Here is a 17,901-nt window from a genome sequence, read left to right as displayed (position 1 = left end):
TGGCCAGGAGGCTCCTGAAAATCAGGTGGCTCTCCCGGTCACCCGGAAAAGTGGACAAGTCTTCCGGGGGTGGCACAGATGGCTGATGATGCAATTCACGTTGAATCGCGTCATCGTGGCTCAGCCCCCTGCTCTACAATGCCGGCAATTTTGGCATTGAATAGCAGGGTGCAGGGCTACAGTGACGCGATTGCATCGCCATACCTCCAGACCTGCCCTCCTCAGCCGAGCACCGCCTCCCTCCGCCCTCAGACCCACCCACCTCAACCAAGCCCTGCCCCCAGCAGTTCACTCATTATAGATATACCACTGTGCTATATACACACACGCGTTTGCGCATGCGCAGTAGACTCTGGCATAGCACTAGAGACTACTCTAGTGCCCAGAGTCTGCTGCATTGCCATCTATCTATCTATACAGTAAACATGGTTTATACCAAATCCCCTCTTCTCTTCTTTCACTACAGTTGAGCCTCATGGGCAGCTAAGACTACTGTCACTTGGTACTGGGGGTGTGGCTAAAATTCTAAGCTCGGCGCCCCACACTCAGCACAAGGGTGGCTCCAGAAGGAAGGGGGCTTCGATGTGTGCGATCGCCTCCACCTGTAACCTATCCACTAATACTGTACAGCAGTGCAGCACCCACAGTGGCCGGTACTTCACAGCATCTCAGTTTATCAAACAGATGACCAGGGCACAGCGACCAGATGACTGGGTGACCGAGGAACTCTATCAGACATGCAGGCTGATCACTGACACCTGCTGGGGCTCTGCTTTCCCTGGGGAGGCTGTGCTAGTGTAAGTGAGACGGGGAGAGGGGAACCCTGCTTAACACCATCTCCAAGTGACGTCCTTATCGCAGGGCTCCCTCCTGGGTTTTGGGTTCTTTTTTTAACAATTTTTTTTTGGTCAATTTGAAGCAGATGACATTTTCCCATTACAGGTATAGGAAATGCGATCTGCTTGCTAAAAGAATGCGATCATTAGGCCTTGGAGTAGAATTTTGCAAATTCTACTCCAATTACCCTTTAGTTCTGTGGTCAGGGAACAGGGGTAAATTACCCCGCATGGGGTAAAAATTAAATTCCTGGGGGTAATGGACGCACAGCCGGACATGCATATGAATCATTCTATAATATAGAATGATTCGTATGCATGCCCGGCTGTGCCGCAGGGAGGCTCTAAACCGGACGCCCGCTGAGATGTTATTACCAGTGGGCGCCCGGCTCCCTCCCTGCAGCGCCGCGTTAGCCGGAGGCTGGAGTTCTCTTCTGAACTCCAGCTCCGCCTCTCTCCATGCGCACTATGGGAGTGACGTCATGACGTCATGACGTCTCTCCCATAGTTCCGAGGAGCAGCCGGGCGGACAGGACGGCGGCGGATGCAGGAATGGGGATTAAGGGAAGTGTTTGTTTTTTGTACAAGCGGCACTACAGGGGCATTATATGGGGGCACTACTACAGGGGCACTACTACAGTGGCATTATATGGGGGCACTGTTACAGGGGCATAACTACGGGGGTACTACTACAGGAGCATTATATGGGGACACTACTATATGATTTCCTTCCTTTCAAATCAAGGGGGTAACGTCGGCGTATCTAAATATATTTTGGGGTAAAGGGTAAAAAAGTACCCTGACCCCTGCTTTAGTACATTTAGGTGATACTAACACAATGTGAAAAGGGTGTGAAAACTCCTGTTTTTAGTAAAAAAAATAAAAAAAAATAAAAGATTGATAAATAAGAACCTTAGTGAAAAAATGAGTGATCTTGCATAATTAATTACATCATTACATATCTGTGAAAGGCTGCCAGTATCTTTACACACAGCAGTTTCTCCTCTCCCCTACACAAATGTTAGATAAGAAAGTAAAGTACACTTATTGAGGGGAGAGGCGCAGATGTAGCTGGAGGCAGGACATTCCCAGGAGAATTTGTTATATAAGAATGTCTATAAAATGAGAGATGCTGATAACATGGAGATATGTTACACATACAGTGATAAGCTCTCCATTTCATAGGAATTATAGGGCTTGTTTTACATTTATTTTGATAATATAAATATATGTAATGTTTTTATTATCAGTTATTTATATGATATTTCATTTGACGCTAATAATTATATGTAATGTTTTATTATCAGTTATTTATATGGCACATACATATTATACAGCACTTTCAAACAATATATATATGGTTATACACATCAGTCCCTGCTCTAGTGGAGCTTACAATCTAATCTATATTCCCTACATATATACACTAGGGTACATTTTTGACAGAAGCCAATGAACCTACAGTACCAGCATGTGTTTGGAGGACATGGAGGAAACCCACATAATCATAAGGAGAATATGACCCTGTATGAATAGCAGGGCGCAGGGCTACAGTGACGCGATTGCATCATCATACCCCAAGACCTGCCCTCCTCAGCCGAGCACTCCCTCCGCCCCCAGACACACCCACCTCAACCAAGCCCTGCCCCCAGCAGTGCACTCGTTATAGATATATCACTGTGCTATAGACACACACGCGTTTGCGCATGCGCAGTAGACTCTGGCATAGCACTAGAGACTACTCTAGTGCCCGAAGTCTGCTGCACTGCCATCTATATACTGTATCTATCTATCATTCTATCTATCCATACAGTAAACATGGTTTATACCAAATCCCCTATCCTCTTCTTTCACTACAGTTGAGCCTAATCGCGGGAGGTGTGGCCATGCCCCCTTTGAGAAAAAAAAACAAGTTTTGCGGCGCTGCGCACTGGCGAGCCCTCAGCGTAGTGCATAACCAGTGGGGGGCGCGATCAGCTTGATCGCCCCCCCCCACAGGCATAGGAGTCTGCTGTGGCTGCTTCATAGCAGCCGCGAGCAGTCTCCCAGTGCAGCCCAGCACACAGCAGCGTGTGCTGGGCTGCTGTGATGAAAGAGGGAGGGAGCGGTATCAGACCTGGGACCCCGCCGGGCCCATCCAGCAAGCCCGGGCAATTTGTACCCGCCCCCTCCCGGCGCCCCTGGGTCCGATGTGTGCGATTGCCCCCACCTGTAACCTGTCCACTAATACTGTAGCAGTAGCGTAGCACCCACAGTGGCACATCTGGCAGTGGGAGAGAGAGAGGAGAGTGCATATAAAATAGTTTTTTTATACACATATATGAAAGAGCAGTGTCATAGTTATTACCCACTGCAGTCCTTCCTACCAGGTAATAACATACATAATCCTTGCAGTCACACCTATACTTGTTATACATTAACTGCACGGTGACTGTGGCTTATCTCTAACTCAGCACATATTTTACAGTAGGCTCAAACCAACCAGTCATAGATATGTTGAATTTCCGCACATAGTGAGATCTATCAAGCATTGCACTGTGAATGCGATACATCCCACCACTTACTACATGCCTAGCGGAGTTTATTTATGCCGTACACATGTAAATTTGCAATTAAAACTTCCGATAAGAGCTGCCCTTTACGGTGTGAGGACTTCCGGACTTGTGCCTCAGAAGTATTCACATCGTAGGGACAGAACTTGCAAGACAGTTCTGTCCCTGCTAATCCTCTTTGCATATTTTCAAATTTTTTATAAAAAAAATACCCCGATAGTGTCACCGCACATGTGTCATTTTTGCGATGACAGCTTTTCAGGAAATAGTTTTCCCTATCTACACTAACTTACCGCAGATGTAATCAGTGCTGGGCAGGCTTGCCTACCCTCCCGATTTGGCTGGGAACCTCCCGAATACCGGGTGCCGCTCCCGGCTCCCTGGTAAGGCAGGCAAGCCTCCCGACATTCCCAAACACTCCCGACCTCCCCCAGAATACACTAGAAATCCCCGCAGCTGAGTCACGTCATCGTGGCCCCGCCCCCTGCTTCACAGTGCCGAAAATAACGGCATTGTGAAGAGGGGGCGGGGCCACAATGACGCAATCATGTGGCCCCGCCCCCAACATGTCACAGCTGTCCGGACACGCCCCCGCTGTTAGCCGATAATCAGCTACCTCCCGTGAGGGAGCTGATTGTCGGCAAGTACGGTGCTGCGCATGCGCTGTTACATCCGTAAAAGCAGCACATGCGCAACACTGCCTACAGCCAGTGGCGTCACAAGGGGGGTGCGGTCCGCACTCGGGTGTCACCCGCCGAGGGGTGACACCGAAGTGCAGACTCCCCCTCTGGTGACAGGAGCCGGGTGCTGCACTGTAGAATTATGTGCAGCACTCGGCTCCTGTCACAGTGAAGGAGCCAGCACTACAAACACACTGGTCCCCGGGGGCAGCCCGCACCTCCTGGACCCCCCCCGGAGACGTTAAAACCAGGGTTCGGGTGCACGGACCCGCCCCCACATGTGAGGCCCCACCCACTTGTCCTGAGGCCCCGCCCCTTTCCCCGACGCGCGCGACTACACCGCGCTCCTGCTTCTACACCCGCACCGGGTGCAACTAAAGGTGAGGACGCCACTGCCTACAGCTGTGGTAACTCTGTGTGCCTACCTTCCCCCCTAAGCCCCCCCCCCTCCCCGACTTACCTGCCCGCTGCAGCCGCCTCCGGCTCCATCTGCTGTTATTACACTGTGTTCTCCAGGCAGAACACAGTAAAGCTTAAAAAAAAAACGTTTTTGTTTTTTTTCTAAACTTTACTGTGTTCTGCTTGGAGAACACAGTGTCAGAGCAGCAGACGGAGCCTGAGAAGCGACCAGAGCGCCGGAGGGAGCAGAGGAGGACCTGCCCACGCTGACACAGGTAAGTGTAAAGGCGGGTATCCACTACAAGATCTGAAAACGACTGCACGATTACGACATTGTAATCGTTTACTCGTTTGTCAGTCGTGTGATGAGCCTGCACTGAATGAGCAGTCGTTCTGTGCAGGGTCATCAATCATCTGGAAACATGCTGAACCTGATGATATCATCAGGTTAACCAGCATGTTGGAAAGATGATAGATGTCTAAACGACCAGCGGGCACGTGCATCGCTGGTCGTTTTAGACACTTTTGCAAACAATTTGCAAATGATTTGCAAACGATCGTTATCGTTCAATCGTTCATAAAAATCGCTAAGTGGATACCCCCCTTAACCAGCTATATGCAACCTGACAGTGGCGGATAGTAACACCATCAAATTTCGAAAATACATAATTTTGGAATTTGATGAATAGCCTAATTTCCATATCCCCATACTAATGTACTAATGTATGGGGAGTGTGGAAATTAACGTAGGCGGACTTAACCAGGAGTTATCAGTGATATCTCCTGTGTTAAGTGTATTCATGAATACTAAAATAACGGTAATTAAGGAAAATGTCCTTAAACACATTATTTTAGTGTTGATGAATAGGCCCCACGGAGACTTACTTAACGGAAAGTCAGGTCAGCTTTATTGAATTATAAACTTTTTAACTATTTTACCTACTATTTAGGTTTTAACTAACTAAGTAAAGGTAGAAGAAGGAAAGAATAGACATAGTATGGTGGCGCAGAAAGAACGGCCCCAATAAGCAATATCACTATCTGCACACTCATTCAGATCTTCCAAATGGGAGGGGAGCAGCTAGCCCATTACCACGCCCAAGGTATCTACCACCCACCGTAATGACACAACATAAGGCCCACCTGGTTAGGTGGTTGCCGTTGACCCCAGTAGGGTATAATCAACCTAAGCCATGTATTGGAAGGGAGAGCACCTCAAGCTGCAAAAGACTGATGGAGCTACCGTTCTTTCCCGCCACAACAAAGCCGACACCTGCAAACCTAAAATCCAAGGGAGGGCGGACGGGAACCGATTTCCAAGCCAGAACACCAGGGCCGGCTCTAGGGGTGTTCGACCAGTGCAGTCGCACAGGGGCGCCACCCATAGAGGGCACACCCCTCCCCAACATCCCGATTTCAGCGGGACAGTACTGTCCCGCTGTTCCATTCTTGGGCCGAAGCGGCTCACGAGTGGTCAAATCAGGAGGCTAGGGACCCCCACTGCCGCAGGTGTGCGGCGGTGTCAGACCCCAGAGTCTGAATGGATGCTGACGCGCATGCCCCCAGCCTGACGTTATTTGGAGGTGTGGGAGACGTTGTCTATGGTAATTAGGCCACGCCCCCAATTTTGGTCACGCTGCTCCGACCCCTGGAGCCGGTCCTGCAGAACACACTAAAATGGATTCTGAATAACTCTACAAAATGGCCCTGTAACCCCTCCCACAACACCATTCAATAGGCTGACAACCCTCTTAACTCCACCCCCCATTATCTCACTAAAACCTTAACCCATGATTGTCCAGAGGCAGACCACAGACTACTTACATCATACTTGCCGACATTTTGCTCCCTTCTTCCGGGAGGGAGATGTCGGGCCTTCTCGGCGGGGGGCTGGGTCGCGGTAAAAATGGGGAGTGGCTGACAAATGACGCAAATTTGGGGTGGAGCTTGGGGCGTGACAGCGCGATCGCATCATAGTGGCCCCGCCCCCTCTTCACAATGCCGATATTAATGGCATTGTGAAGCAGGGGGCGGGGCCACGATGACGCGATTCAGTGCGAATCGCCTCACCGGCCCCCTGCTGCCGGGGATTTACACTGTAACACGAGGGGGGGGGCGGACGGGTTGCCGGAAGGATTGCCTGCCTTTCCAGGGGGCCGGGAGCGGCACTTGATTTTCGGGAGGCTCCTGGCTGAATCAGGAGGGTAGGCAAGTATGACTTGCATATAAAATGCATTCTTTTCATAGGAATTATAGGGCTTGTTTTACATTTATTTTGATAATATAATTATATGTAATGTTTTTATTATCAGTTATTTATAGGATATTTAATTTGATAATATAATTATATGTAATGTTTTATTATCAGTTATTTATATGGCACATACATATTATACAGCACTTTCAAACAATACAAATATGGTTATACACGTCAGTCCCTGCTCCAGTGGAGCTTACAATCTAATCTATATTCCCTACATATACACACTAGGGTACATTTTTGACAGAAGCCAATTAACCTACCAGCATGTGTTTGGAGTACATGGAGGAAACCCACATAACCATAAGGAGAATATGACCCTGTTTGGAATCCATGACCGCTGTGCTATGAGGAAGCAAAGCTAACCATTGTGCCACCATGCCAGCCTGTATCATAAAGGATAGTTTTATTTTTAATGAAAATATGCCCGCTATGTACTAAAGTTTAGTATAAGGGACAGCGGTAGCACTAACCGCTGCGCCCGGCATATTGGAGGAATCTTTTACATTAGTGAAAGACTCCTGCGCGAAATCTGGCACAACGCATGCGCACAGCGTCGGGTGTGGGAGCCGGCCGGAGGCTGCGGGAGAGAGATCGTAAGATCCTGTATCAATGTCTCCATCAGCTTACAGCGATTTAAGCCATCTGTGAAATCTTCTGCATTAGGCTGTTGGTACGCAGCGGGAATACATAAATATATACAGAAACTGCGGTTTCTACATGATTTCATGAAAAATGTCCTTGATAAATAGGTCTCTGTCTGACAGGGCATGCTGAGACTTGTGCTTCCCCAGCAGTTGGAGAGCTACAGGGAAACAGCTAATTAAGTTTCCATTTGCTAGCTCCACAGTTATATTTGGATACAGACGAACAAACATGCAATATATGATGTCTGCAGTATGACTTAATACCAGGGGCTGACACGGATAATGACACATTTTATTATTTTCCTTAGCGACAGTATGGATACGAGCCATACTCATTCCTTACAAGTGTGCCCTAATTGCAGCACAGCACACAAAGCTTTACCGAGTACATGAATCACATGTGTATAGATAGTTATATGCATTTTACATACATTGGACATTGAACCTGAAGCAAATGTATGTGTATCTGTGTTACAGAGAGTTATGGCTTTCATGCAAACACCTGCAATCCTACCCAAGCAACTGATGAGAGCAATACATGACACACTGTTATAATATAGCCCCTGCAGCTCACACGGATTAGCTCTGCCCTTACCTGGCTCTGTGGCGCTTCTGGATCCCGACATGTAGCAAAGATCTTTTCTGGGGGATTTTGGCTCCTCAGAAACTGCTGAACAAATTCAAATCCTATCCCCCTGCTAGATCCAGTCACCAGGACGGAGAGAACCTTAAACTCAGACATATTCACTTTATGTCTGTCTCTCTCTCTCTCTCTCTCTCTCTCTCTCTCTTGCTGTCTTCTGCACTGAATGACTCTGCCTAGCTGTATGACCTTTCTTTCTCTTTCCTGTGCGACTGTCTTTTCTTGTTACTCTAGTCTGAACCTGCTGCCCTTCTCTAACGGGTGTCTAGGCGACATCTGACAATAAAGCAACTTTCTGTAGGACTTAAGACTTTCCAGAAGAATATTAATGGTCAGAGGATCTGGTTCCATCAGACATTCTTAGTTTTCATTAAATGTTATTTATATTTATTATTTTTGAATGATTCAACATTCATTCAGTGTCAGTTCTTATTCTAAGTAAAATGCATTCGATGTGATTTCATATCCAGCAGCTGCATCAGGCCGTACACGTTCAGAAATTAAGCTTCAGAAAGCAAAAATAACATATTTACCCACATATACTGAGGTGTACGCATTGCGCCAGGTTTATGTCAGGCCTACATTAGATGCAATTACACCCAGGGCCTGATTAAGGGTTCCAGATGCCCTAGGCTAATACACTTGTAACACCCCCTGTCAGGGTCAGATTGGCCCACAAGGGTCCACTGCTGAGGGCCCACCCCCTCCATTAGGGGTGGATCCAAACTATGCACTCAAATTATACATTGTTACTCTACTAGAGGGTCAGTTACATGGTGCAGCTGGACCACTGATGAGCATGAGGGCTTGGTTTGCTTCTATAGAAACTACATCAAAATTTGCCTAATGGTAGGCCCATGCTTAAGGGGTGTGGTCATGCATCAGAGGAGTTGTGGCCAGCCACCATAGACGCTTGGTCTATGGTGGCTGGCTACAACCCCTCTGGTGGATGACCACACCCCTTAAGCATGGGCCCCTACCATGGCATCCCCTCAGTGGGCCGTTCATGCCCCAGTCCGCCACTGCCCCCTGTAATTTTTGATCTTGGAATGTAATTATCTAGTGATGTTTGTGGCATGTAAAGCATGCTTTGGCTTCTGGGGAATGTGAGTAAGACTAATTGATTATGGCATGCAGCTCCTAAGGCTGCACAGAAGGCGCTGTAGTACAAAGTGCATAAAGTTACATGGTCACGTCGGCACAGCCACCTGGCAGTCACTTTAAGAATTTCCCTCAACACTGCCAGGGCCATAGGGGAAGGGCCCGGGTACTGGAGGGGGCATGACCAAATATTGGAGGCGTGGCTGCGGTGCTGCACAAGATGGCGGGCGCTGCACACCCCGTAGCCAGGGGCAGATCCAAGATGGGAGGGAGGTGAGACTTCTGCTGCCCTGCCCAGCACACAGCAGCTTCTGTTGGGCATGGGAGAGAGGCTGCTGCCGCTCACAGGAATGTAGTTATAATCTTGACAGTCAGGATGGCAGCACTTAGAGGGCGGGATGCATCCTGACGCTCTTTGCATGCCAGCATTGGTTACGCCGGTGTGCATGAAAGAAAGCGCTCTCAGTAAGAGCAGTCCTTTGCGAATGAGGGACTCTGGTGTCATTCAGCACGTGCAGAATGACACGTGCCGCGCATGTGGTCTGGTTGAAATCCGATTGGATCCCTCTCACAGCACTCTGCGGAGAGAAGCCCATAGGCTTCTATAGGGTAACGCCATCAGGAAGATGGCGCTACCCATCGCATCCAAGCCCCGGAGTGCATCACATTCCGGGGCTTGGTGCATATGAGAAATGCAGTCAAACCTGCATTTTCGGGTTTGCCCGCATTTCTCCCGTTGCTGCATCCCACCCAGAATGCCAGTGCCGGAATCCAGACACCTGTCAGAATCACGGCACTGGCATCCCGACTGACTGGCACCCCAACAGTAAGTACTAGGGTATACCATTTTTGTGTCAACCATTTTCTTGTCAACTTTTTGACCATGTTGACCATTTGTATCTGTCGACCTTCTTACATGTCTACCATTAGTGTGTCGAACTTTTGTCCCAGTCGACCTATTGACTGTCTAAACATCTGGTGTCTATCTAGACATTGTTGTCCTTTTGACTGTCTATGTATAGTCCGGAACCCGTGAACCACGTCATCCAACTGCCTGACCGCCCACTTCAGTTGTGAAGTGGACAGCACCGGCAGACTGGCTAGCACTGCTCGGTGGCCCAGAAAGCCCCGCCAAAATGTGTGACTCTCATGGACTTTCCGGGACAGTTGGCAAGTATAGCCAAAAGTGCATTCACTATTTGGTTTGTTTTTAAGCAAATAGCCTCTATAATACAGCAGATGATAACATACCTCAAAGCTTTAGGGAGCAGGGAATCGGGACATTGTGAGCGTGCCAAAGGTGCGTGCAAGGAAAATGGGCATGGACGGGGGTCACAGGGGCGTGGCTTCACCTCTCGCCACCATTACTGGTCACTCTGGAGACGTGCCCCCTCCCCCCGCAGACCTTGTGATTTGTGGGTGGGCAGTGCTTCAAAAGTGGGTCTGTCACGCCGAAATCGGGATGGCTGGGGAGTATGTATAAAGGGCCTGATTCAGAGCCGGACGCTATTTGCGCTCGCTCGTCCAGAAAAAGGGGCTGGCTATTTAAATTAATCGCTCTTTGTGGTCTGTTCACGCCTCTATGTCTGAACGAGCGAACGAAACATGCGAACGTAATTTTGAAAAAAAACGCCCCCTGGCCGCTCGCATCATACGTCATGTCCGCTATTTATTAGATTAATCGAGTACATCGGACGGCGTCTGAACTGCTCGCTATTCTTATGGTTGGTTTTTCCTACCACAATCATGCGAGCAGTTCTAACTATAAAACAACCAAGTGACGTGGGCAATGATGCTGCTTTGTTAATTATGCATACCCTTAAAACGCCCGTTTTGACCTTTAGGCACGCCTGCGTTCGGATCTCCACTCCCCATTTTCAAGCACCTTCCCCTGTTACCACCCACAAATGCCTCATTCTGTCACTCAAAATAGCAGGCATTCGCTATGACTGGTTCGCGCATGCGTATTAAGATCCGTACGCATGCGCAGTTGTGCGAACATCGGTCGGAACGAACGAGCGGCCGCTTACGAGCGGCTCTGAATCAGGCCCAAAGTTCCTAATCACTTTGGGAAACCCCCCTGCAAAAATCATGTTATATACGGTTGCCATGGAAATAAATACATGCCTGAATCTGTTACCATTCTATAGAGTTTGTGACAAACAGGACCTTTAGGTGACTAGAAGGTCATCTAATGAGACTTCTTATTCAGCCAGAAATACAGGATCTGCTACCTGAATCCTCTTAAATTACTATGTAAAGTAGGGGTGTGCACCGGCCACTTTTCGTGTTTTGTGTTTTGGTTTTGGATCTGGATCTTTCTTCGTGTTTTGGATCTGGATTGGTTTTGCCAAAACCACCCTTCCGTGTTTTGGGTTCTGGGTTTTGTGTTTTGGATCTGTATTTTTTTTTTAAAAAGCATAAAAACAGCTAAAATCACAGAATTTGTTGGTTTCTCTGCTCCTATGCTATTATTAACCTCAATAACCTTAATTTCCACTCATTTCCAGTCTATTCTGAACACCTCACACCTCACAATAGTGTTTTCATGTCCAAAAGGTTGCACCGAGGTAGCTGGATGACTATGCTAAGCGACACGAGTGGGCGGCACAAACACGTGACCCATCTAGGAGTGACACTGCAGTGGCAGACAGGATGGCAGTTAGAAAAACTAGGCCCCAAACTGTACATAATGCAAAGAAAAAAAAGAAGTGCAAGATGGAATTGTCCTTGGGCCCTCCCACCCACCCTTATGTTGTATAAACAGGACATGCACACTTTAACAAATCAATCATTTCAGCGCCAGGGTCTGCCACACAACTGTGGCTGAAATGATTGGTTCGTTTGGGCCCCCACAAAACAAGCTGGCAATTAATGTGTCCCTGCACAAACTGGCTCTACGGAGGCAAGATGTCATCCTCATCCTCCTCATCCACCGATTCCTCACCCTCTTCAGTGTGTACATCCTCATCCTCACAAAGTATTAACTCGTCCCCACTTGAATCCACCACCACAGGTCCCTCTGTACCTTCTGGAGGCTGGTCTCCCTGGAAGAGCTGATAATTCATTTTGATGAACATCATCTTCTCCACATTCTGTGGAAGCAACCTCCTACGCCTTTCGCTGACAAGGTTCCCGGCTGCACTAAACACTCTTTCGGAGTACACACTGGAGGGGGGGCAACTCAGGTAAAATAGAGCCAGCTTGTACAGGGGCCTCCAAATTGCCTCTTTTTCCTGCCAGTACAGGTATGGACTGTCTGACATGCCTACTTGGATGCTGTCACCGATGTAATCCTCCACCATTCTGTCAATGGTGACAGTATCATATGCAGTGACAGTAGACATGTCAGAAATTGTTGCCAGGTCCTTCAGTCCGGACCAGATGTCCAAACTTGGTCCTGCCTGCCCTGCATCACCGCCAGCGGGTTGCTTAGGATACCTAAGTTTTTTCCTGGCAGCCCCAGGCGGGAGAAAATGAAGAAGGAGCCGTTGACGTGTCACGTTCCGCTTCAGCTGACAGTGTGTTCACCAGCAGGTCTTTGCACCTCTGCAGGCTTGTGTCGGCCGGAAAGAGAGACACCACATAGGCTTTAAACCTAGGATCAAGCACGGTGGCCAAAATGTAGTGGTCTGATTTCAACAGATTGACCACCCTGGAATCCTGGCAAAGCGAATGAAGGGCTTCATCCACAAGTCCCACATGCCGAGCGGAATCGCTCCGTCTTAGCTCCTCCTTCACTTTCTCCAGCTGCTTCTGCAAAAGCCTGATGAGGGGAATGACCTGACTCAAGCTGGCTGTGTCTGAACTGACTTCACGTGTGGCAAGTTCGAAGGGCTGGAGAACCTTGCACAACACGGAAATCATTCTCCACTGCGCTTGAGTCAGGTGCATACCCCCTCCTTTGCCTATGTCATAGGTGGATGTATAGGCTTGTATGGCCTTTTGCTGCGCCTCCATCCTCTGAAGCATATAGAGGGTTGAGTTCCACCGCGTCACAACCTCTTGCTTCAGGTGATGGCGGGGCAGGTTCAAGAGTGTTTGCTGGCGCTCCAGTCTTCGGCACGCAGTCGCTGAATGGCGAAAGTGGCCAGAAATTTTTCGGGCCACCCAAAGCGTCTCCTGCACGCCCCTGTCGCTTTTCAGAAAATTCTGCACCACCAAGTTTATTGTGTGAGCAAAACATGGGACGTGCTGGAATTTGCCCAGATGTAATGCCCGCACAATATTGGTGGCGTTGTCAGATATCACAAATCCCCAGGAGAGTCTAAGTGGGGTAAGCCACTGGGCGATGATTTCCCTCAGTTTCTCTAAGAGGTTGTCGGCGGTGTGCCTCTTACTGAAACCGGTGATACACAGCGTAGCCTGCCTTGGAACGAGCTGGCGTTTCTGAGATGCTGCTACTGGTGACGCTGCTGCTGTTGCTGCGTAAGGTGATACATCTACCCAGTGGGCTGTCACAGTCATATAGTCCTTAGTCTGCCCTGTTCCACTTGTCCACATGTCCGTGGTTAAGTGGACATTGTGTACAACGGCATTTTTCAGGACACTGAGTACACTTTTTCTGACGTTTCTGTACAGTCTCGGTATCGCCTGCCTAGTGAAGTGGAATCTAGACGGGATTTGGAACCGGGGACACACTACCTCCATCAATTGTCTAAATCCCACTGCACTAATGGCGGATACCGGACGCACGTCTAACACCAACATAGCAGTCAAGGCCTCAGTTATACGTTTTGCTTCAGGATGACTGCTGTCGTACTTCATCCTCCTCGCTAAGGACTGTTGGAGGGTCAATTGTTTAGTAAAAGTAGTGGTGTTCCTACTTCCTCTCTGGGATGATGAACGACTCCCAGCAGCAGCAACAGCAGCAGCGGCAGCAGTAGGCGTAGCAATGCAGGATCCTCCAGAGGAATCCCGGATAGGAGAGTCAGTCATGCCAGTGACATGGCCTGCAGGACTACTTCCGATCCTGACTAAGGAGGAAATTGACGAGGAGGGAGTTGACGGTGTGGTTTGCAGGCGCTTGGATACAACAGGACAACGGGATTTAGGTGTCCCTGGACTGCTTACGGTCTTAGCCAAAGTTTCTGAACTTGACAGTAACTTTTTATGAACGCGCTGCAGGTGCCGTATAAGGGAGGATGTTCCTAGGTGGTTGACATCCCTACCCCTACTTATTTCACCTTTACATATGGTACATATGGCAAGACAGTTGTTGTCCGGATTTGGATAGAAATATTGCCAGACCAAAGAGGTGGAATGTTTGGTCTTCTGCCCAGGCATGACCGTGATGGGCTTTTTCATCCCACGGACAACAACTGTCTCCCCCGGAGCCTGATTTAAACAAACCACATCACCATCAGAATCCTCCTCGCCAACTTCCTCCTCAGCGCCAGCTACACCAGTATCCTCATCCTGTTGTACTTCAACAGTGACATCTTCAATTTGCATATCAGCAAGTGGACTGTGGGTGCTCCTTTCAGCACTTGCAGGGGGCGTGCAAATGGTGGAAAGAGCCACCTCTTCCCGTCCAGTGCTGGGAAGGTCAGGCATCGCAACCACCACCACACTTGGACTCTCCTTGGGGATTTGTGATATCTTCTTAGAAAGCACAGTTCTTCGCTGTGCTTTTGCCAGCTTAACTCTTTTGATTTTTTTAGTGGGAGGAGGGCTTCCATCGTCATGTGAAGCTGAACCACTAGTCATGAACATACTAGGGATCGACCTTAGCCGTTCCTTGCCACTCCGTGTCGTAAATGGCATATTGGCAAGTTTACGTTTCTCTTCAGCTGATTTAAATGTCTTTTTCAAGGTCATTTTCCTGAACTTTGCCATTTGGGATTGTATGTGCCCTCTACTATGACATTGGGCATCGGCCTTGGCAGACGACGTTGATGGCATGTTATCGTCTATGTCATGACTAGTGGCAGCAGCTTCAGCACTAGGAGGAAGTGGTTCTTGATCTTTCTCTATTTTATTTTTATCGGAGAAAGTTTGGTCCTCCATTTATGTTATATCGATTTGATATATACGTGCGGCTAAACACAGAAAATAATTTTTTTTTTGGTTTGGACTGGAGTGTACTTTGGGGGTTACAGCACCCTTTAACGGTCAAGCCAGCCGGCCCTTTACTTATGACACAGGCGCACTCTTGGCACTACTTTGTTGATGCACGTGCGGCTACTGCGCACACAATTCACAAACACAGAAAATAATTTTTTTTTGGTTTGGACTGGAGTGTACTTTGGGGGTTACAGCACCCTTTAACGGTCAAGCCAGCCGGCCCTTTACTTATGACACAGGCGCACGCTTGGCACTACTTTGTTGATGCACGTGCGGCTACTGCGCACACAATTCACAAACACAGAAAATAATTTTTTTTTGGTTTGGACTGGAGTGTACTTTCGGGGGTTACAGCACCCTTTAACGGTCAAGCCAGCCGGCCCTTTACTTATGACACAGGCGCACGCTTGGCACTACTTTGTTGATGCACGTGCGGCTACTGCGCACACAATTCACAAACACAGAAAATAATTTTTTTTTGGTTTGGACTGGAGTGTACTTTCGGGGGTTACAGCACCCTTTAACGGTCAAGCCAGCCGGCCCTTTACTTATGACACAGGCGCACGCTTGGCACTACTTTGTTGATGCACGTGCGGCTACTGCGCACACAATTCACAAACACAGAAAATAATATTTTTTTTGGTTTGGACTGGAGTGTACTTTGGGGGTTACAGCGCCCTTTAACGGTCAAGCCAGCCGGCCCTTTACTTATGACACAGGCGCACGCTTGGCACTACTTTGTTGATGCACGTGCGGCTACTGCGCACACAATTCACAAACACAGAAAATAATATTTTTTTTGGTTTGGACTGGAGTGTACTTTGGGGGTTACAGCACCCTTTAACGGTCAAGCCAGCCGGCCCTTTACTTATGACACAGGCGCACGCTTGGCACTACTTTGTTGATGCACGTGCGGCTACTGCGCACACAATTCACAAACACAGAAAATAATTTTTTTTTGGTTTGGACTGGAGTGTACTTTCGGGGGTTACAGCACCCTTTAACGGTCAAGCCAGCCGGCCCTTTACTTATGACACAGGCGCACGCTTGGCACTACTTTGTTGATGCACGTGCGGCTACTGCGCACACAATTCACAAACACAGAAAATAATTTTTTTTTTGGTTTGGACTGGAGTGTACTTTGGGGGTTACAGCACCCTTTAACGGTCAAGCCAGCCGGCCCTTTACTTATGACACAGGCGCACGCTTGGCACTACTTTGTTGATGCACGTGCGGCTACTGCGCACACAATTCACAAACACAGAAAATAATTTTTTTTTTGGTTTGGACTTGAGTGTACTTTGGGGGTTACAGCACCCTTTAACGGTCAAGCCAGCCGGCCCTTTACTTATGACACAGGCGCACGCTTGGCACTACTTTGTTGATGCACGTGCGGCTACTGCGCACACAATTCACAAACACAGAAAATAATTTTTTTTTGGTTTGGACTGGAGTGTACTTTCGGGGGTTACAGCACCCTTTAACGGTCAAGCCAGCCGGCCCTTTACTTATGACACAGGTGCACGCTTGGCACTACTTTGTTGATGCACGTGCGGCTACTGCGCACACAATTCACAAACACAGAAAATAATTTTTTTGGGGGTTTGGACTGGAGTGTACTTTGGGGGTTACAGCACCCTTTAACGGTCAAGCCAGCCGGCCCTTTACTTATGACACAGGCGCACGCTTGGCACTACTTTGTTGATGCACGTGCGGCTACTGCGCACACAATTCACAAACACAGAAAATATTTTTTTTTTTGGTTTGGACTGGAGTGTACTTTCGGGGGTTACAGCACCCTTAACGGTCAAGCCAGCCGGCCCTTTACTTATGACACAGGTGCACGCTTGGCACTACTTTGTTGATGCACGTGCGGCTACTGCGCACACAATTCACAAACACAGAAAATAATTTTTTTTTTGGTTTGGACTGGAGTGTACTTTCGGGGGTTACAGCACCCTTTAACGGTCAAGCCAGCCAGCCCTTTACTTATGACACAGGCGCACGCTTGGCACTACTTTGTTGATGCACGTGCGGCTACTGCGCACACAATTCACAAACACAGAAAATATATTATTTTTTTAGCACTTGGGGGGAGCACCCCTGATGGACAGAGCACCCCCTGGACAACACTACAGCACTCCTTTAGGACTGGGACACTGCACAGGACTTTGGAGTGGACACAGCCCCTATGGAGAACTGACTGCACAACACAGTCCAGCCAGCCCCTATGGACTTTGAAGTAGTGGACACAGCCCCTATTAACAACAGCAGCACAGCACAACACAGCCAGCCCCTATGGACTTTGAAGTAGTGGACAACAGCAGCACTACACTACACTACACTACACAGCCCTAACTCCCACCCTCCCTCTTCACTGTCCACAGCCGAGTGAGAAAATGGTGCCGACGCGGGTACCTTATATAGGATCCAAAACCCGCGAGACTCGGAAGGCGGGATGATGACGTTTTGCCTCGATTTCAGATCCGAGTCAGGCGGGAAAAGTCGAGCCTGACTCGGATCGGACTCGGATCGGGGGGGCTCGGGGGGGTTCGGATTTCAGAAATCCGAACCCGCTCACCCCTAATGTAAAGGGACGCTAAACTCCCAATTTTTGTCATCCAGAATGTGTGTTGTGTGCAGTAATGTGAAAGTGTTTATGTTCTGTCTTTGCGTAATTACATTCTGGTGAAAGGTCGTCCGTTTCTTTACACACA

At 48.6% G+C, this 17,901-nt stretch overlaps 1 protein-coding gene across 1 annotated transcript in view; it reads right to left on the bottom strand.

The window, feature by feature from the left end:
* The window catches only part of LOC148474604 (uncharacterized), a 52,302-nt gene extending 44,135 nt beyond the window's left edge, over window positions 1-8,167 (bottom strand). Inside the window, exon 1 of the mRNA XM_088458368.1 lies at window positions 7,970-8,167. Coding sequence (XP_088314494.1) covers window positions 7,970-8,116 — 147 coding nt within the window. The 5' untranslated portion in view covers window positions 8,117-8,167. The remainder of the gene's footprint in view (window positions 1-7,969) is intronic.
* Between the last annotated feature and the right edge of the window lie 9,734 nt (window positions 8,168-17,901).

This window comes from Taudactylus pleione, unplaced genomic scaffold (assembly GCF_031769625.1).
Source record: "Taudactylus pleione unplaced genomic scaffold, aTauple2 ptg000828l, whole genome shotgun sequence".
Classification (NCBI taxonomy): domain Eukaryota; kingdom Metazoa; phylum Chordata; class Amphibia; order Anura; family Myobatrachidae; genus Taudactylus; species Taudactylus pleione.
The sequence above is the reverse complement of the archived record's forward strand: the minus strand, read 5'-3'. Positions and strand labels throughout refer to the sequence as shown.